Raw genomic sequence first — 21,223 nt, 5'->3', positions numbered from 1 at the left:
TATAACAACGGCATATCACGTAATTAAAACGGGCCAGCCATTCGCCTCGTTCCGCCAGGCTATTGAACTGCAGCGGAAGAATGGTGTCGACTTGGGTACTTAGCATTATACTGATGAAATGCTATGGAAGCTTTTATATATTAGCATTGAGGGACCAGAGGTTTCAGTTGTGCAGAAAGATGGCTGTCAGCAGGGAAGAGAGCACGTCACGTTTGAGGTTAAAAGTCAATTGTTTTGCTAACTATTACCTTTTTATTATCACTAGAAATGTGATTTCATTTTTGTTCTTTTTATATCCAGGATGTGTTTAATAAATGGTTAAACATGTTAACAGAATAACACAACTTGTAAGTCTTTGGTTTTGTTGTAACAATGATAAATTACAACTTTGAGGGGGGGCCAGTAAACATCGTCTTGGGGCCAGTAAGTTTCAAACCCAAAAATGTTAATGTTGAGCCCTGAATGTTTGTCCAGATATATTTTTCAGCAAGATAGCTAGAGCTAACTGAAGCAGAGTTGAATCACGATAGTTTGTTTGCTAAGCTGTAGTGCTAACGTTACCCACCTACGTCAATCCCGTTTGTTGAAGTGGAAACAACTAACGTTATAATTTCAAATTATATCTAGTCAATCTGTTGAAAACAGTGTTTTGCAGACACATTAGATGTATTTGTATTTTTTTATTTCAAGTCTCCACTTTTGATGTTTCAGTGAGTGCTGTTGGCTGTGTTGCGTTTTTGCTCCGCAGCTTCGCTCATTGTAAACCAACCAATCAGCGCGTTGCTCATCTATATATTCATGAGCATACCATAAAAGGAGAAAACTTAGCGTTTCATTCTCGGGCTATTTTACAGGATGCATCAGGGGGCATAGAACAGCACTGGGGCCAATTCAGCCCAACCAATGTTACATACCCTATTCGGAGACCTTAAGGCATTGTGTGAAATACCCCAAAAACCCAGTCAATTACCCCTTTAACAATCTGTTTTTTTACAATAATTATCTCATTATCTTGATATGATCGCATTATCTATTCAATATTAAAGACCACTGCAGTGAAAGAAAGAGAAAGAAAGAAAGGAAACCATGTATCACAGGGGACATTCAAGATGAGACAGAGCACATGAAAAAGAAATTACTGAGCAGGATCTTATTGAAGGTGTAGCTTTGTTTGATGTGTTCCACCAAGGTGGAAAAGGGACCCATGATGGTGCTTTAGAGGAGGCAATGACAGGATGTGCATCACTTCAACACTGAGCACGTCTGATACTAATCTCTGGAGGTAAGTGTGAGGGAACTGGCAAAGGCTTACAGGGGGAATGGTAGGATGAGGAAGAGCAGTGAAAGAAACAGACATACAGACAGAATGAAAGATGAGAGGAAGAAGCTCAGGCAAGTCAAAAAGCAGAGTAAGTAGAAAGTGAACAGGGAGAGGGAGGCTGGGGAACAGCCATGTCTGTGATAAGGATGAGATGAAGAGAATGCACCAGTGAAAAGTAAGAGGGTTTTGGGGCAGGTTCTCACAGGCATCTCAATCTTTCATTAGAGCAGCAGCATGACCATAGCCTCTCTGGTGTGAGCTTTGCTGGGTATGCTCCATCAGCTGTCTAAAGAGCTGATTACACTATGCACTGAGGCTAACTTTCACAATCAAAAACTGTGAACACAACACAAAGTCTAGCCTATAGTCTCCAACCACTCAAACATAGATACCTGCAAAACCAACACCATACTGACTCACACCTAATTACTCACAAGGGAAGTGACTAAGATTATATTTCCCTACAAAACTCCTTGTAGAGAGTATGGTATCTTTGCTATCTTTACTGCCAGAGGGCTGGCGTAATCAGGCTTTCATCAACTCCTGGGAAGAGAACAGTATTGTAGAAGATGCCTTGATCAATGATGTATGTCCTTGCACAAACAAAAACATACCGTCCACCCCTATTTTACAGTATGAACGGTATAGAAATATATCGGTATGAATTTGGCCTACGATATGGATTTTGACTACACCGTGCTAACTGCGGTAGAGCCTTCCAGAAATAAGATGTCACAGCCCCATTCACACCAGGCATGGCTTACAATTACCGTATGGAACATTAAAGCAAATATTCCAGTCAATCCACGCAAACATCGCAAGCATTCTTCCAAATCTCTTATTGCACAGATGGAGTAGAGCATTGTTTTTGGGCTTTATCATTTGGTTTTATATGACACAACTTCCAACGTTTACAGAGACTTAAACGTCAAAATGCAGCATGCAAGAGTATAGCCGTGCAAGCAAAAATACCAGGGGTGCGTTTTCCGGAAGCATCGTAAGCCTAATTGACCGTAGAATCCATCGTAAAACTAATCTTAGTTTTACGGGCCATTCCCCAAGACATTGTAGCTTAAGTGTCTCTTGAAAATTCGTAGCTCTTGAAAGCGCATAGATTAGCATACTCCTTACGAGCATGTTTGGGAAACGCACGTAAGAAATATCAATGGTTTTGTTTTTGCTTGATCGTTGCTATGATCCATCGTTATCGGGAAACGCAGTTAGAATTGTGAAATGTTTATCATACTATGGTCTGGGTGAATACTCAACTCTGATTGGCTGCAGGGGTGTCCATTATCAGGACACATGATTGGTGGCTATAACAACACAGAAGTACAATTACAGTTATTTTAATGCTGCTCAACAACAAAAATGGAGATTGCCAAAGTAGTCTCTAGATAGGAATACTTTTGTCCCTTGGGAAGGTGAAAAGTTGCTAAATCTAGCGACATTGTTGCTAACTTGGCAACACTGTTTAACTGATGGTATTAACCTGTAAACATTTGTATTGTTGGTGAACAGTTACACGGTTAATCATGAACATCCCTAATTTAGACCATTCTATGTAAGGGATCATGCCCGAGGAGGTGTCCAATATCAGCTGATAATGGACGATGCGGAGGCGTGAGCTTCCTTGGAGTCCATTATCAGATGATATTGGACACCTCGAAGGGCATTATCCCGCTTATACCATGGTCACTTGCCAACTATTTTTTTTTGCAAACATTAATTTATGTCTTCAGGCGTTTTGCAAAAGAAATGTAACGTTTTTTAACGTTAGCCTGATATTTTACAGTCCGCTCAGCTCATGGAACCAGCACTGGCTTTCCCTTGGCTGAGATATTAGCTCGAAAGCTAACGTTAATGCTAGCAAGATTTAAAGGCAGTAACATTGTGTACGGTTGACAAACAGTAAATATAATTTTACAGTATGTTTGACAATAAGATTTGCTTGCTAACCAGCCATGTCACTGTCCCAAAATCAATATCAAGATTTTCACGAACAATATCGGCCATATACTAGTAGCCTACTAGGCTACAGTACAGTATGGCTACAGTACAGTATGGCCGCAGCCTGTGGAGCGAGTTGAATAGCAAATGGATGTGAGATGATCGCATCAATCAACATTTTCTCCAAACAGTGACTATAATTTGACAGTATGTTTAACAACAAGACTAGCCAGCTATCGAGCCATGTCATTGTCCCCAAATAAAATCAAGATTTTTATGTATAGTTGCTGCTACTGTCGTGTTGACCGCAGCCTGTCTGAAGATTGACTAGCGAGGTGAATAGCAAATGGGATGTGAGATGAGCAGTTACGTGACACTGACGGAAGTCTTCTCAGAAAACAACTCCCATTCACAGGCAGCCCTGACACAGTTAACCGTAGACCTTTACTAGACATTATAATCACACTATTGATTTTCCTACACTCTACTCTTCCCTAAGATGACTTCTGTGGTACTTTGCCTTGATAAATTGTATTTCAATAAAACTGTTCAAAACGATTACAATGAGTTTAGAAGAACAAAAACACTTCAGTAGTTTGTCAAATGGATTTCTCGACATACCTTTCTCCTTGAACCTCCCTTACCTTTAGCCATTCTCATCCCTCTCTTTCAAATACAGGCTACTACTTAGAGTTTCAGGAGCCAGTCAACAACATCACCATTGTCCAGGGTCAGACAGCCACTCTGCACTGCAAGGTGATGGGGAACCCACGGCCCACCATCCGCTGGCTAAAGAATGATGCTCCCGTGGTGCAGGAGCAGGGCAGGATCTCCATCAGAAAGACTGAGGCGGGCTCCAAGCTCCGGATTCAGGACCTGGACACCACTGACACAGGGTACTACCAGTGCGTGGCATCCAACACTGTCAAGGTGATATCTGCCACAGGGCTGCTCTACGTCAAGCTGGGTAAGGCTTCTGGTGATCTTTTCATGTCTGTTGTATTTCCTGGAGGTCACCATTGTTTATACACCAGCTCAACATGGCACCAGTTCATGATCAGAACACATCTCTGTGTAGGCACTTAATTGGCCTTTCATCTCCTCGGACATCCATCCATCTTTCATTTTCTGTTTCTCTCACTTCCATTAAACACCTCTGTACCCCTCCTTTTTCAGTAATGGGTTAAAGACAGAACCAATTGTTTGACCTACATTGGTCTGAATGATTACATAACTGTTCATTGTTACATAACCGCCTCCTGACCATGCCCAACCAATAAAATAAAAACACAGCTGTAAACAAAAAACACATTGGAATTTCCTTGTAGAGGATGTAACTTCTGTGTCAAGTACGCACGTTTAGCGCAGTCCAATTATTTTAGACTTATGTGTGCTAGCACATTTATCTGTTAAAACTGTTTTAGGGCCATCTGCTTTATGTCTTAGCACTGAAATTAGATTCATCAATGGGCCTCCCTGAGTATAAATCTTTCGCTTCTCAGCATTAGAAACAGAATTCCCTTCACCCACTGGGCTTGGCAGTTGGACAACCTCCTCTGTGTTTTTTTTCCAAGTTAGTTAAATTAGTCAGATGAAGAAAAACTTGACAACACTTACATTAATGTTATGTTGATTACCTTAATACCTATACCTATAATACGTATAGCTATACCTGTAGTAACAAAATCATACTTGTTGCATGGGAACTGCTAAATAGTTTCTCTGCATTATGGTTTACCGACACAAGTGGTTACACAAGTGAAACAGTATGGGGGAGGTTGGGCATTCATGGGGTAAGTGTATGTTAACATTGATCTTGTTTTGGGAACACAACCTTAAACTGCCCGATTATAGCACCACCACTTACCCCTACAACTCTTCCCCCCCACTGTGCCTTCTTATACTTTTTTAAATAACCTATACCTTTAAGACTTTATACCATTTAATTGCATACCAATTCCTATGCACCTACAATGATTTACAATAGAAATGTCTTTGTATATGTTAATATACACTCAATGTTAAGTGTTGCCTCTTCTTTTTTTCTGACAGTTTTAAGGCCTATATAAAAGGTATAAGAGTATAAAGAGTAAAGAGTAACAGCATAATACCTAGTGACAAACTTGTCATATTTACACTCCACCTCTTTTTTAATCCACAGGGCAGTCACCTACACATGGGCCCGATGATGGGTAAGTATTATTACTTTGTGTGTTGGTCAGTGTCCTTCATATGGTAATTTCTTGTGTTTATGTAGTTTTCCAGGAGCAAAACACACCCATACATACACATGCTCACGTTGTAATTACAATTATCAGTGCATTTGGACACTCTACACAATGGGAAACATAAACTTATTAAGACCATGAATACTTATAGCCTTAACACTCTCCTTTTTTATGCTTAACCCGAAGTTACAAAAATAACCAGGAATAGATACCTTTCTTTGATGTCAGACTCCAGTGGTTAGGTTGATTAGGTTGGTCTAAAGTGGAAAGAACACTGATTCATTGGCTGTTGTGACCAATAGGTCACATTCTCACTCGGCTTGTTCATCAGTGTGCTAACAATGAAGTGAACCATTCGAAAGAGGCTTTGTTAAAGACAGGATGCATGCCAGACAGGCTAGAATTAGGTTTGCTTAAGAGTCCCTTTCATCAGCTTGCGTTATTTCTGTGTTAGTGTTTTGCTAAGCCTGTGGGGTCAGACATTATTGAATACACACCCCAGCATTTTTTAACACTTCATGTTTTGCCCCTTTCTACCCACATCCACCCTACCACTTGCACACACATAATTTAATTATGTTAGAAACACACTTGCACACTCTTTACAGGCCTAACACAACAGACAGTTTGGCCGGTAAAAAAATCTAACAGCGCCTCACTGTGTTTCCTTAAGACAAGAAAAGCTCAATAGGCCTTTAGTCTCAGCCGGCCTTGGCCCCCAACATCTAACCTGTGACTATGTACGCAGCTTCTGATGACTGTGTGTGTGTTCCTCAATCACACTCACCCTGTAAACCCCCCTCAAATTTACCCCCCACACACATGTAGACACTCTCTCAGCCTTCCAACCCACCCAGTTACCAGAACCCTAGTTGTTGCTCTTGGCTGATGCAGCGTCCTAACAAAGCTGGTGCAATAATTGGAGGTGAGGAGTTAAACTGTGAGGTAGAAGGGCTGACAAACAGAAGTTACTGCCCTCAATAGGTGCAGCCAACTCCACCCGGGACACCTTTTATGAAGTTAAAACTAAAGTTATATTTTGGTGTGGGCCTGACCCTGTCTAATGTCCCAGAGAAACTGGAGAATAACTGGCAGTCATACTCAGTTTAGTGTCCTAGTTGTTCCTACCCATGGTAAAATAAATATGGGCATGTCAGAGGGGACATTCTTGAAACAGCATGCAAACAGTGAAGCTGAATGGAGCATGTGAATGAGGCTTTGTGCAACAGAAAAGTTATAGAGGATGGTTTTGACGGGAAGCCTATCAAGCGCACACAATGGCATGTAAAAATGTGTTTGGGTATTTCTGACTTGGTGGATCACAATGTCTGTAGTTTACACACACACACACACACACACACACATATTGGAAAATAATCTTTGATGGTGCCTCACCGCTACCATTCCAGTCACCAGTGTGGTTCATTTGATAGCACGCCAATCCTCTTCACCTCTCTTCCAATGTCTGACTCAGCTGGATCTTCTAACAACCCCTTTAATTAAGCAAATGTGCATGACCTGTTGCCTTTTAAGTAAAACATGGTAGGCAGTGTTAAATAAGCTAAACATAAATAAAGTAGGAGCAATTTAGGCTGGGAAATGGTGAAAACTATGATTTTGTGGGACACTTTAAGCTGAACTTCTAGACGGTCATTATCAGAGAGACTTGCAATAAAATGTTGGACCTGTAAGATTGCCCTGAAGGCTAAGAAGGCAACATTTCTGATGAGGGGGCAGGTTTCCATGACTGTTGTTCCCTAGGCTACTAAAATGCAGGACACAGCATAGATTAGGGCATGGTCATAAATACCAGACTGGTAGAAGGCCTTTGTTTCTCCCAAGAGCTCCATTATCTTTCAGCATCACCCTTTATTTATTTTTGTCTTATTTGAGTTAGGACAGACTGGCAGATGGTAACAATACACATCAATATCACAAACACACAAGCATAAACTTTATCTGTAGTTTTCTTCTTCCTCGTGTGTTAAGAATACTTTGCAAACACCCATGAAAGGAGAAGGAAGAGCAGCATTGTTAAGGCTTGGTTAAGTAAACTTTGGCAGAGCAAGGCAGGGTGTCACTGTTCTTTCCACTCTTCAAATAACCCTTGGTTGTATATGGATTTTTTCTGGGTCATGCTTGCATACTTAACTCCTAAATGGCAAATTGCAGAGGACTGTTTTTTAAGTGTAAAAAAAGTTATTGTCTAATCAGCTCATCCCTGGTATTTAAATTCACTGGTGCCACCATGTGGTGATGGACTGCACCACAAGCACTGTTTATCTCTGCGACCAAAGTCCCTGCATTTGCCCTTTTAATCCAGAGGCCAACAACAAACCTACATGCCCATGGGTAAATAGAAACTCTTATATGCCCCTGGCAGTACCATTAAACTTAAATTTATCTCTGGAGAAGCCTAATTATGAGACTCATTTACATGATTTGATGACTTTAGCCAAGGTAAATTAAATGTTGCTGAGGTAAACATGACCGTAGTCTGACACCATGGTGAACAACACCTCACAGAATTTACCCTTACAGGGAAGTATAACTTGCTCAGATATAGTTTGCTAACAAATAATGTTAGTTTGAATTTGCCTTGTGATTTTTATAGAGCTTTCAGAGCAATTATCCCTCTTGTTAGTGGAGAGTTTAATAGCTTTTCCTCTACATAGTCAGTACCAATCAACACTGAACTCTGGGAGTACTAGGCCTCCTTCTGGGAAGCTAATTTGTGTGCGGCTTGTCTTGTTAGGTTGGCATGGAAGTATGTTGTATTATGTGTCCCCATCCTGCAGGTTGACAGCTTGTTTAATCACTCCTTGGAGAGTTAAGTATATATCCTTGTCTTTTTAACAAAGTAAACCATATACATATAACAACAACTACTTTTCATCTCCATAGGCCAAAGAAGAAGTTGTTTTAGAGAATCATACAGAAACTCACACAATTTCCAGTGTATGGATAGCTTGCATCCCTTATATAGAGTGCTTATATAGAGTGCATTGTTGTTGAGCCATCTGTAGACAGTCAATGTATAATTGTCTACAGATCCAGACGCTGGACGTCCTTGGCCTATGGCAGCACACTTATCCTCTGGCCAATGGCAGCTTTCTCTGATTGAATATACAGATAACTATTACAACTACTGTTCCTGAAGTATTTATCTGCCAACATATTTTCCTCCACCAATGTCCTTGTTACTCCTTTATTTATCCTTTGAAATTCTACATAGTTATATTGATTGAATGCACATCATAGATCTTAGTTTTTAATGAAATTGACTGGACAAATGTCCAAAAATCAACATAAGCCTTAAAATGATCTGACTTTTTCACAAATCAAGAATTTGTTTATTTCTTCAAACATTTTTGTGTGCGTATGTGCATGCTTGCACATGTACAGTGCTTGCAGGGCAGGTAGGATGTTTGCCTATACAGTCTTCCTGTGTTTTCTCCACTCTAGATGTGACCTGGTTCTGCTACCCCTCTTCCCAGCTCACACAAACACTCCTCTGTCTCAGGCTCCCCCTGTACACACACCTCAAGTTTGGATCCCGTCTGTGAAATGTCCTAACAACATTTTTGAGCATTAGGTTTCAAAACACGGAATTTAATATTTGAAACTTGCTAGTTATGTTACTTTTTCACCCTGCATTTAGCCTCTTCCACTTTTTCAAAAGGGTAGTATGAAATAAAATACAGAATAAATGATGCAGGCATTTATGTACTACAGTATGAGGTGCTACAGGCTTGTGTACTTGTAACAATGTCTTTGCAGATAATCTACAACCCTTTAAATGGTATGAAAAAATAAGCTGTCAGAAAAATCCAGGAACATGTATTGTGCCAAAGAAATTCAGTTTTTTCTCTTTTGTGCAACCACATGAAGCTTTTTTATTGTCCAAGACCTTCTACATAAATATAGGTTCCAGACTCTTTATATTTTGTGCAGTGAAAGGGAAAATCAGTGGTGTAGGCATAGAAAGATGGATTAGAGTTTGTATAAGTAGATGCTCTCTTAGATCAAAAGCTGTTTGAAATGAGTACGCCACATGAAAGTGAGGGAGAAAAATATAATTCCTGTGATTTTCAGTCCAGCTGATGTGAATAAAGGATAAGTTTATTGCGTAGTTACAAACATTCTGTGCCTGTCTGTTGGTGCAAAATGAAGGGCAGAACCTTCATTACCTCTATTTCGATGCTGGTGCACAATAGTGTTTTCTGTCAGAATTGACACATGTCCATGACCCTTCACTTCCCCACAACATCAGAAAGCCTTACTCATTCTGAAACTCATCTGCACCACAAACCCCAAGGAGCGTTATAACACAGTCCAGCTCCTGTGGCAACATTTCAGCCTCTTCCATTTGGCAATGTTTTCCGTTCCACTATTTTATGTGGGTATTTATCTTTTACCCCATTGCCAATCTTTTGCCAAAAGGAAGTAGAAATGTAAAAAGCTACAGTAATTCTTGTTAAACTTCAGTCTTCAAATGTAGGTTTTTGGGCAAAATGTCCCCTGCATTCAGTCCAAGCTGAAGTGAAATTGTAACCATATGTGATATTGACGCAGGAAGGACTGTGGGGCTTAAGCATTGACAGCTCTCCTTGGCAACATGCCTGTCTGGGGTTTGAGCTAAATGAGAATGAACAGTGTAGAAATTCCTTTTGAGAGGTGCTATTGTACAATCCTACCATACACACCATATCCATTCACAGGTCCTGCTGTATTATAGAGAGCGAGTATAAATCACACATATGGCCTGAAATGGAACCATGTGTAAGAGCTGTTGTTAAACATTACCCTTCTATTTTACATTTTTATAACTTATTGTCACGTGACCCTGAAGTCTCATGATAGCATTTGGTCTTTAGAAGTCTTGGTTTCAGACTGTCTGGTTCCAATAAAGGCACTTTATTGTTTACAATGTGGCTGGACAAAATCCCCGGGGCAGTGCAAGGTTTTCTGTTCTACAGGCCTTTGTTGCCCGCCACATGTAATGATGTCTCTAGCTTATCTCTGTCATATCCTCCTGCATTTTTTCTTCTGTGTTGAGGTTCTAACTGCTTTTCATAAATCAGCTGAGTTACTTCTCCCCGGTGTAACACTGTTGACAAGTGGCTGCCTCGTTTTTGTCTGGTTCAAGAGCTGCCACAAAATGTATTACCTCTTCGATTCATTTCTTCAATCAAATATTCAGCTCTTTACCTATGAATGCTAAGGTTGGAGGAAGTCATAAGAAGTGTAGGTGTTTATTGAGGATTGTGGATATTAGGATTTAAAGACAAAAAGATCTCCTAATTGCATGTTAGAGATAACATTTTTATGTTGACATGAGTCAGTTTCTAAAAAGCATGTTTGCAACTTGAAAACCCTCCAGCACCACAGACACTTATGCATCAGTCTCCTATATATTTACTGTGTGTCTGTGGTCAGAAACCAAGCATGGTTCTTTAACCCACAACCGATTGCTCCATGACACTGATATGACGTTTTCCTGTGTTTAAGGCTTGGTTACAGAGAGGATAGTCAGATCTTTCATGTGTCATCATTTCTAACCAAGAAATTAGAACTTAGACTAAAACTTGTATGTCCTCACTCACCATTGGACTTCAGTAAGTTCACACATACTGTACTGTACACACACACACACACAATTCATAGCCAGAACATTTAAAATGACAGCAACCTCTATTTTCTAGGGAAATTGGATCCTGAACCTATGTACTTTTGTTGAAGTTAGTACCTTAACTGCTTCAGTCATTCACTCGATCCAGCTTTTCCTCAGGGGGAAAACAGAGTTCTCGCAACACTCTAGAATGGTGAACTCTGCTGGCATACGTCCTTGTGGCTGTACTTGCCAGAGCTGGTGGTTTCCTTGATTCTTTTACCCATAGTCTCTCTTGAATGTAAGATCACAAAGCTGAAGTATACTGAAACCTGTGTTTCAGAGGATGTCATAGGCTATTGGCCTACTATCTGTGTCTTGTGTCTTAGATAATCTGATACACAAAGATAATGAACATGGTTGACTTGAAGTCAGAGAAGAGAACATTTCCAGCAAGGCTTTATGACAAACTGTTCATAAGTTATGAAAGTAGATGTGACAAATTACAAATACTAGTGTCACAAGTGTGGTGTCCATCATACATTAGTATGATAAACACTTTATATATACTGTATGCAGAAAGTTGGATCAATTATTTTAATATTTTGGTGTAGCAATAAGTTGTTTTCAACGCTAGCGACAAGCTATTTCATATTAGCTGGTGTGTGTGTGCGCAAGTATATTAATTCATGATTTAAGTATGTGCAAACATGGTTAGATTACACTTGGACTGTTGAATGTGCAAACACACAAGAACAGAAAAAGCTCACAATTCTTCAAGATACACAACGTGGTCTAACACCCCAGGAATAATGAGTTGACTACTCTATGGTAACTTTCAATAAGAACCCCTGCTTCAGTCTTAGCCTGTTTGTTTTGGGATTAGACAGTAGTTGGGGCTGACAGCTCCATGACAGATCTGGAATTAGTCTAAGCCCAGCGCAAACACAAAATGTGAATGTTCTGAGCGTGAAGGTAAAGTTTGGAAACAAGTGGAGATTAGATTAGAAAAATCCTCAATTAAACTGATGCAGACAGGCCACCTATATTACCATGAACAGCTGGTAGTTGAGTTACCTATTTTAGCTTCTATAGCAAATTATCTTGTGCTGTGCAAACTCTTTTTGACTGCATATTACAAAATCCGGGCAAATAAAGCGATTACTTTTCAACAGCAATCAAGTTTTTCCCAAACTCAAAATTCATGTGAAGACATGGGTGAAAGAAACCAGTGTCTTCACCCTACTGAGTTAGGGTACCAATAAACAGTGAATACATGTCTTCTATTAAATTACTGGGCAACATGTTACATTAAGGTTACATTGACCTACCATGTAACTACATATTATAACAACATTGAAGTTGTATAAGAACTGCTGTGTAGTTATACTTAATTACGTTTTAGCTGTATGGTTAGTAATTACACAAGTAAAAGTTGCGATGGGGGAGGTTGGGCTTTCCAGGGGTACATGGATGTTAACAATAATCTTTCTTTGTTAACACAACTGCCTCTTTACAAAATCTATTTACCCCCTACAACCCCTCCTCTACACTGTGCCTTGTTGAATGACATCTGCACAATGACACCCTGCACATTGCAATTTGCACTATTGTATCGTTCTCTTTGCGCTATCAGTTTTTTTTTAGGTTAGATTGTAAATGATGGCTACTTATATTCTTTATTTTATTTTTTATTCCCCTTACTATTAGCTAAACCCCCCTTAGTATTAGCTAGACTTTGCTCCTTTTATATAGTTAGTCCACATATTTAAGTTTCAATATTCCTATATGTTTAATGTATGCACCTCCCTGCCAAAGTAAATTCCTTGTTTGTGCAAACATTCATGGCAAATAAAATCCCTTCTGATTCTGATACATTTATGAAATAACCTATACCACTAACGCTGTAATTTAATGGTATTGTCATTCCTATGTACCTACAATGTTGTTACTATACGTATTGCTATGTAGTTACATGGTATTAATGTAACGTTAATGTGAAGTGTTACTTTGTGAAGTGTTACTTTGTTGTAGTTTGTTATATGTTAATCTCCCTAAGGTAGCTTTATAAAGTAAACAGTGGGTGTAGCAATCAATGTGATTCATAGACTTACCGCATGTCTCCTAATGTTGGTGTTTCAACAGAACACACGAGAAGGGCTTTTGCCAGCCGTACCGGGGTATTGCCTGTGCCCGCTTCATTGGCAACCGCAGTATCTACGTTGAGTCTCTGCAGATGCAAGGGGAAAGCGAGAACCGCATCACAGGTGAGAGGGATAGAGCAATCATTACTTTGTTAAAATGCTTTGGATCTGAAACCTAAAACAATAAATAGGACCACATTTACTCTGGGATTTTATGAAAGATTTCCAAATACTTGTTTGTTAATCTTTCATGTGATTTAAGTCTGAACCTGGACATGCTGCCACACATGAAATATCAGTGGTTTTAACCCTCTCTTATAAAACAGTTGGACCTTTTTACACTAAGTGAATTACCGTATGTGTCTTGGGTGGGGAGCCAAAAAAGTCACAAGGTTGGTTAAAATGAAGTACTGTCTTTCTCTTTCACTTTCCAAGTGCCATATGCCAAGAACAAAACAGTAGGAAATCAACCACTTTGTCTTGCGTCAGCATTACTTGAGATAATAATGTGGGATGTGAACAGTACTTATTTCCTTTATGTAATGCAACCAAATCAAATAGGTGAAAATTGTCTAGCCAGATATGCTTTCTTTTTTTACTTTACAGATTTGCGTGCTAAATGTTATGTATATACCTAAATGTAGGGTAATAGGTAAATGTAATGTTATGTTTGTGCCATGTACAGTCAGAATTGTTTAAGTATGAAAAATATAAGGAGAAGAAGTAACATTCCGAACAATAAAATAAAATAATGCATCACCATTCTTCATTCCAAGTCCTCAATATTTTGCTTCAGGTCAACCAGGAGTCCCAAGGGGTTTCTATTTGATGGTTTGGCCTTGGTAAATCCTTGCCTCACCTGTGACAGTTTATTTTCAGTGTCAGTTTTCCTGCTCCATATAACTCTAGTTACTGTGAGCATTGCTTCCTTTCTGTGTGTTTTTCTCCACATTTTCAGATATTTCGTTTACAATGAAGCTGTCATATTGCATTCATTAGCAGCTATATTGTCCAGTTCTAATTGGGATGTGAGCAACCTGGAGGCAGAAATATCATATTTAATATATATTTTTTATGTTTTCAGTGGTGGAGCTGCACAGCATTATAAGAAAACTTAATGTACCCTTCTGCTTTCCAACAGCTGCCTTCACCATGATTGGCACCTCCACTCAGCTCTCAGACCAGTGCTCCAAGTTTGCCATACCCTCCTTTTGCCACTTTGTGTTCCCACTGTGCGATGATGGGGCACGGGTCCCACGGCGGCGTCAGTTGTGTCGGGATGAGTGCGAGGCTCTGGAGAGCGACCTCTGCCTGGCCGAGTACACCATCGCCCGTTCTAACCCCCTCATCCTCATGCAGCTGGAGCTTCCCAGCTGCCACCTACTACCACACCCAGGCTCACCTGATGCCGCCTCATGCATGAGGATTGGAGTGCCTCTAGACAAGTTGAGCACATGTAGGTTTATTCATGGACACAATGTGGATCTTTAGCTTAATGAGAGTGTGCATAGGGTGCCCTCTTGTGGCATTTGTAAAAAAAAAAACATTTTGGTTTACATTATATGGGGAAACAATACAAATCAGTTTATTCATTTATTGTTTAAACTAAGTTTGTGTCAAGCAACATGCCCAGTGCAGCCACATTAACTATCAATCTTCGTGAAAGATTCTCCCTCAGATCACAGCTGTTACAATGGGAGCGGTGCTGACTACAAGGGCACGGTTAGCGTCACCAAATCAGGCTACCCGTGCCAGCCCTGGAGTGCCCAGTACCCCCACAGCCACCACTTGTCTCCCATAGAATACCCTGAGCTGCGTGGAGGACACAACTTTTGCCGTAACCCAGGGGGTCAAATGGAGGGCCCCTGGTGCTTCACATTGGACTCAGATGTCAGGGTTGACATGTGTGACATCCAGCCCTGCAGTAAGTAACTAGCCCTGTATTTAAGTTTTCAAAGTTATCTGAAATGTCATATTTTCTGTGAATCAACAAGCAAAGTTGTTAAATGTAAAGGGTGACTGTAAGAAATGTATGTATTCACCAATTACTTTTAATTAACTTTTGTTAATCGTACATTTCTAAAACCTTTCGATTAAGAACATTTGCCCAAATCTAGAAAGACTTCTAAAAATGATACCTTCTTCTGCGTGACCATTGTTTTTACATCCACAGAGCCACCAGAGAACCTCAAGAAGGAGATCCTGTACATCCTGATCCCCAGCATCGCCATCCCATTTGTTATTGCCTGCCTCTTTTTTCTGGTCTGCATGTGCCGCAACAAGCAGAAGGACTCCACAGACACACCCCCTCGCCGCCAACTTACAGCCTCCCCCAGTCAGGAAATGGAACTGCCACTGCTCAACCAGCACAAACACCAGGTGGGGTGACTATTTTATGAATATTCTGTATTCAATGGGATGTTATTCCCAAAATGTAGAAGAAATGTCACAAATTGGTAACGTACTGTATGCATCCTTGTATCATTGTGCATCTGCAGGCCAAGCTGAGAGAGATCAACCTGTCGGCAGTGCGTTTTATGGAAGAACTGGGTGAGGACCGCTTTGGAAAGGTCTACAAGGGCCATCTGTATGGCACAGCGCCTGGTGAACAGACCCAGGTGGTAGCAATCAAGACTGTGAAGGACAAGGACGACGGCACGCTCCGTGAGGAGTTTCGCCATGAGGCCATGCTCCGTTCCCGCCTCCAGCATCCCAACATTGTCTGCCTGCTGGGCGTGGTCACCAAGGAGCAGCCAATCAGTATGATCTTCAGCTACTCTGGCCTTGGTGATCTTCACGAGTTCCTGGTCATGCGTTCACCGCACTCAGACGTCGGGAGCTCAGATGACGACAAGACGGTGAAATCCACCTTGGAGCAGGCTGACTTCCTACATGTTGTCACACAGGTGGCCGCTGGTATGGAGTACCTGTCTAGTCACCACGTGGTCCACAAAGATCTTGCCACAAGAAACATCTTGGTCTGCGACAAGCTCAACATCAAAATCCTGGACCTGGGTCTGTTCAGGGATGTCTACTCTGCCGACTACTATAAGCTCATGGGTGCCAGTCCCTTTCCCATTCGTTGGATGTCTCCAGAAGCTATTATGTATGGCAAATTCTCCACCGACTCAGACATCTGGTCATATGGGGTGGTTCTGTGGGAGATTTTCAGTTATGGCCTACAGCCTTACTGTGGCTACTCCAACCAGGACGTTATTGAGATGGTGCGCAGCCGGCAAGTGCTGGCCTGCCCAGACGACTGTCCAGCTTGGATCTACACGGTCATGCTGGAGTGCTGGAGCGAGTTTCCAGCTAGACGGCCTCGCTTCAAGGATATCCACAACCGCCTGCGAACCTGGGAGAGCCTTTCCAACTATAACAGTACGGCACAGACCTCCGGGACCAGCAACACTACTCAGACCAGTTCCCTGAGCACTAGCCCCGTCAGCAACATCAGCATAAGTGCCGCCAACGCTGCACGCTACTCCAGCCCAAAGAAAAGCTCACCTTTCCCCCAGCCCCAATTTATGCCCATGAAGGGCCAGATGCACCGACCCATGGTACCCCAGCAGCTGTACATCCCAGTCAATGGGTACCAGCCTATGCCTGCGTATCCCTACCTACAGAACTTCTACCCCATGCAGATCCCCATTCAAATGGCTCACCAGCAAATGCACCACCCACTCCAGATGGTGCCCAAACCTGGGTCGCACCATAGTGGCAGTGGCTCCACCTCCACAGGCTACGTTACAACCGCACCGTCCAACGGATCGGGTACGGAGAGAGCTGCCCTGCTCAATGAGGACCCCAAGGTTAATGAGGAGGACATGGCTGACGGGGCATCTCAGAAAGGGTTGGGACAAAATGAAGACTTGTCAATCCCTGAAACAGATTTGTTGAGCAACAATGATGCTTCTCGTACTGATGACATGGACATGCACTCAGAGGCATAGATCTGGAAGACTGGAACAAAATACAACCGAAATGCTTACTTTGAGTTGAGACCTTTAGTTGGAGGGCCATCAATGAACAAGTGAAGGGAAAGCATTGTGAAAGCAGTGACTGAATGTAATTTATGTATTTTGATGGCGATTGTTGCATCAGAATGCAAGCAGCAGAATATCATGTTTCTCTCCTAGAGCTATGTGTCTCACCCTTAAAAGTTGCTCATCCATAAAGGGGCATTTTTATTGATACAAGATTGTGCATTACCAAAACGGACAGTGTTTTCAATTAATTTTGTTGCAAAGCCCTTCAGAAGAATTTATGTTCTTACTGTTGCTGTGCAACATAAAGCATCTTCTTACAGACAAGGCTCCCTGAAAAAGCCTTTTTTGATACCATCTTTGACATTTTCGAAAATTATAGAGACTAAATCTAGTTTTATGCAATTTACTGCGTGTTGTCTGTTTGGTCACAATAACAGAAGGCGTTTGAGACAAGACATGGCAGAATGTATGATGATTGGATAGCAAAAACTCGTATAAGATGTGATTACGTTGTTTTTTTGTTTTTTTTACTTAAGGGTTAAATATTGCTTACTGAACATGGATGTGTTACTACACAACGTATGCCTGCTTGTGAAACAGAAAAAAAACTTGGCCTTTTTTTTAAATAGTCTTATGTTTAAATTTCCCTTTACTGCTCATCTTCAACTTTGATATCCTGTTGTACAGATTTGTAATTTATGTAAGTAATTAGGAAAACTTTTAAGTCGTTTTTTACTTTTTCTTGGTGGTAAATATTGTTTAACATGATTTTCTTTTTTTATTGTCCCTGGCATCAGATAATTTGCTTTTCACTAAGATATTATAACAGATGTTAACCATATTTGTACATCCAGCCACGGAGCATCAAATAAAGTGATACATTATCGAGTATGTTATTATTTAAATGTTAGTAAATGCTCTAATATTAGTTTATTATATCACATCATTGCAGCCTTGTTAAGGTAGTCATTCCAAAGCTTTGTCTGCTATGGAAAGAATCGGTTAAGTGTGTAGTAGTAAGAGTAGATGTGCATATAATACATTATACAGTAGGCTATGTGTATTAACCAAAAAAATGTGACAAGCGTCTGACTACTTGGTGCAGGACTATTGTGGGAGGTTGGCAGCAGCACTGTAGGTTGTGATTTATTTATTTATTACAAATATTTGAGTAACTATGCTTTTAAAGTCATATGAAAATGTCATATGCATACAGTCAGCACATTGGTTGGTGGCAGTGCCGGTCCTAGCACATTTGGCGCCCTAGGCAAGAGTTATCACCAGCACTCCCCCCCCACCCCCGGGGAGCGCAAAACGGGGTGCCGCCCCCCCCCCCCCGCCCCCCCAACCACAACACGGACATATGACATGGCGCGGTTAGCGCCCTCTGCTGGTAGTGCGGGAGGGTTAATTAATGGATGCACTTGGGAAAATGCCGCCCCTCTCTTCATGCCGCACTAGGCAGCTGCCTATGTCGCCTATAGGAAGGACCAGTCCTGAATGTAGGCATAACAAGAACGGTATAAACCGCTTTTCAAGTATGTGGGCGTGTCTTACTGTTCAAGTTTGAAAACATCGCTGAACGCCCCTCAGAAGTCACTTGAAAAGCATACACGCCTTGGAGAAAGAGACGAAGCTGTTGACATGGCAGGTGCACAGCAAATGGGTGGATATACGCACGTACCTGATGACAAACTAGTACACGAGACCCGTGTTGATGACCTGTATCCATCTGTCTTAAGAAATGGCAGGTCAACTATTACAAGTATAGCTTTGCTTGCTCGAGAGTCAAGTGACAAACACAGCAACCTTTTGCGTAATTACGCAAACTCCGTACCGGAGTTGCAGTTGAGCCCCAAATTTGATTTGAGGCAACGCAGAAAAAGGGAGTTCATTCCCGAGGACCAAAAGGATTGCAATTACTGGTCCAAGAGAAAAAGAAATAACGAGGCTGCGAAAAGATCAAGACATCGTCGACGAGTGGAAGAGGGGCTTTTGGAAGGCCGTGCAGTTGAACTTTTCCGTGAAAACGAAAAACTGAGAGCGACTCTTTCGGCTGTACAATATGGCACCACTGAGTCTCGCTGCAACCGGTCGGTTGAGAACCAAAATATGTCAGCCCACTATTTCCATCCGTTCTCAAATGACCACCCTCATCTGATGCTCCCGCCGGCTGCGTCGTCTGTTGGCATGCATTTTAGAATTACAAATGATGTGCCAGACAATGAGTTTACTCGTTCTGGATTTATTAACACGCCATGTTTATCGTCCGTTGATCACTTTCAGTTTAAATATGGGAATGGTTCAGATGTCTTACCTAAATATAAAGTAGGCTTACCTGGAAGCATGGGCGTTTTCTCTGGAGCTCCGGTTATCGATCAGAATGGTTCCTCTGCCGAGGCAATTTTTTATCAAAACCACAGAAGTGCTGCAACTGCAGGCTGTGTTGGACATGAATCTAGTGAAGTAGACAACACCTCTGACAATTCAGGCATCTCTGAATATCCATGTCTAAATAATCGATTGGGCTCTTGTCGGAACTCTACTGACTCACTTGAACATCATGCCCATCGCAAGACTGTGAATTTAGAGAGCATGAATCAAGACCCCACATCTGAAGCACAGACACACATCGCATCTAGCACAGTGGAATTAATGATGAAAGACGAAGTACACAAAGACAGAAGAACCGCTGAAACCACGGGTGTTTGGACAGTGTTTTCTTTACCCCACAAACTGAGATATAAACTTCTAAAAGCTTTTGAGGAACCAGCTTTAATGTCTCGTACACCCACAACTGCCACGCAGGAAATCATGGACAAAGCGCTTGCACAGACAAGTGGTACAACTTTTAATAGTGCAGATTCCGAGACAATGGCATTGCCAAAAGTGTCTTCAACGTCCCTTTCTGTTAAGTCAAGTGAGATGAGGGATGATGAACATCTAAAGAAGCAGTTAGCATCACTTTGTGCAGAGGTGAAACATCTGAAACAATTAATTTTGGCAAAGTCAAACTAATTTGACTGATGTAGAGTAGAATTTGAAAGATTGGTATGGGCAACAATGTCACTTTGTGGGATGTAGGAACCTACTTAAGAACCATACAGCCTACATATGTTATAGATAAACTGTACAAATGAATAATTAGGGTTAACTAACTAGGTTCTCTAACTAACTAGGCCTAGGTTCTCATCTATTAGGCTATTCAAGATAATCCATGCAATGCTTTGCCTTTAACAAGTGATTTGCATGTAGGTAATATGATAATAAATACCAAAAATGCATTCAAATTGTTATAAGAATAAGTTAAATTGGGAGGTAGGGGCCAAATTGTGCGCCTAATTAATGTAGATTATGAAAGTAACATTTGATGACATTGCTTCGAAGTTATTGCCACTGGATGTCTCTGATTTTGTCAATGAAATAAACGAATGCTCTTAGATGAAGTAAATGAAGACCTATGTAAAATCCGCATCATAATGCCTAAAGTCTTCTATGCAGGTTTAACCTTGTCGTCTTACCGGGTTGTCTGTGATATTTTATGAAATAACCTTTCTACCGGCTTTTCAAATGTGAAGTATTATGTTGAATTTAGCCTCTAATGTAGCCTATCAAATCTTAAAATGTCCTGTGTGCGTTTGATTTGTTGATGATCTTGGGCTGTGCCTTTTGAGCATTCACTATAGGCATGTTTGACAATCTATTACAGATCATTTTTGTAATCCAATTAACAAAGATAGATTTTGTAAAAATTCTGTAAAAAGAATAGAGGGGAAAACTTTGAAGACGTGTACACTTTTCAATATTTGTATTTAATTCTACATCAAGCACCCCCTAGTGTGCGAGTGTTTATATCTTTGTAATAATTTTTTTCGAAGATATGTAATATTGTTTCTGTTAATAAAAAAAGAAAAGAATGGAGGGTATAACAACTCTGAAAAGTGAAGCCAAAACATCTCGATCGCCCCCTGATGGCAGGA

At 41.0% G+C, this 21,223-nt stretch overlaps 1 protein-coding gene across 2 annotated transcripts in view; it reads left to right on the top strand.

The window, feature by feature from the left end:
* ror2 (receptor tyrosine kinase-like orphan receptor 2) overlaps window positions 1-18,111 on the top strand; it is a 72,286-nt gene extending 54,175 nt beyond the window's left edge. Inside the window, exons 3-9 of one of the 2 annotated variants that reach the window (XM_084694184.1) lie at window positions 3,951-4,238; window positions 5,433-5,463; window positions 13,256-13,377; window positions 14,396-14,710; window positions 14,933-15,178; window positions 15,428-15,633; window positions 15,753-18,111. In XM_084694184.1, the coding sequence (XP_084550310.1) occupies window positions 3,951-4,238; window positions 5,433-5,463; window positions 13,256-13,377; window positions 14,396-14,710; window positions 14,933-15,178; window positions 15,428-15,633; window positions 15,753-17,207 (2,663 nt within the window). In that variant the 3' untranslated portion in view covers window positions 17,208-18,111. Of the gene's footprint in view, window positions 1-3,950; window positions 4,239-5,432; window positions 5,464-13,255; window positions 13,378-14,395; window positions 14,711-14,920; window positions 15,179-15,427; window positions 15,634-15,752 lie in introns of both variants that reach the window. The other variant, XM_084694183.1, reaches the window with a different exon arrangement.
* Window positions 18,112-21,223: the final 3,112 nt, after the last annotated feature.

The sequence above is a fragment of the Hypomesus nipponensis genome, chromosome 27 (genome assembly GCF_054491055.1).
Source record: "Hypomesus nipponensis isolate SF chromosome 27, ASM5449105v1, whole genome shotgun sequence".
Classification (NCBI taxonomy): Eukaryota; Metazoa; Chordata; class Actinopteri; order Osmeriformes; family Osmeridae; genus Hypomesus; species Hypomesus nipponensis.
This window is presented reverse-complemented; position numbering and strand designations above follow the sequence as displayed.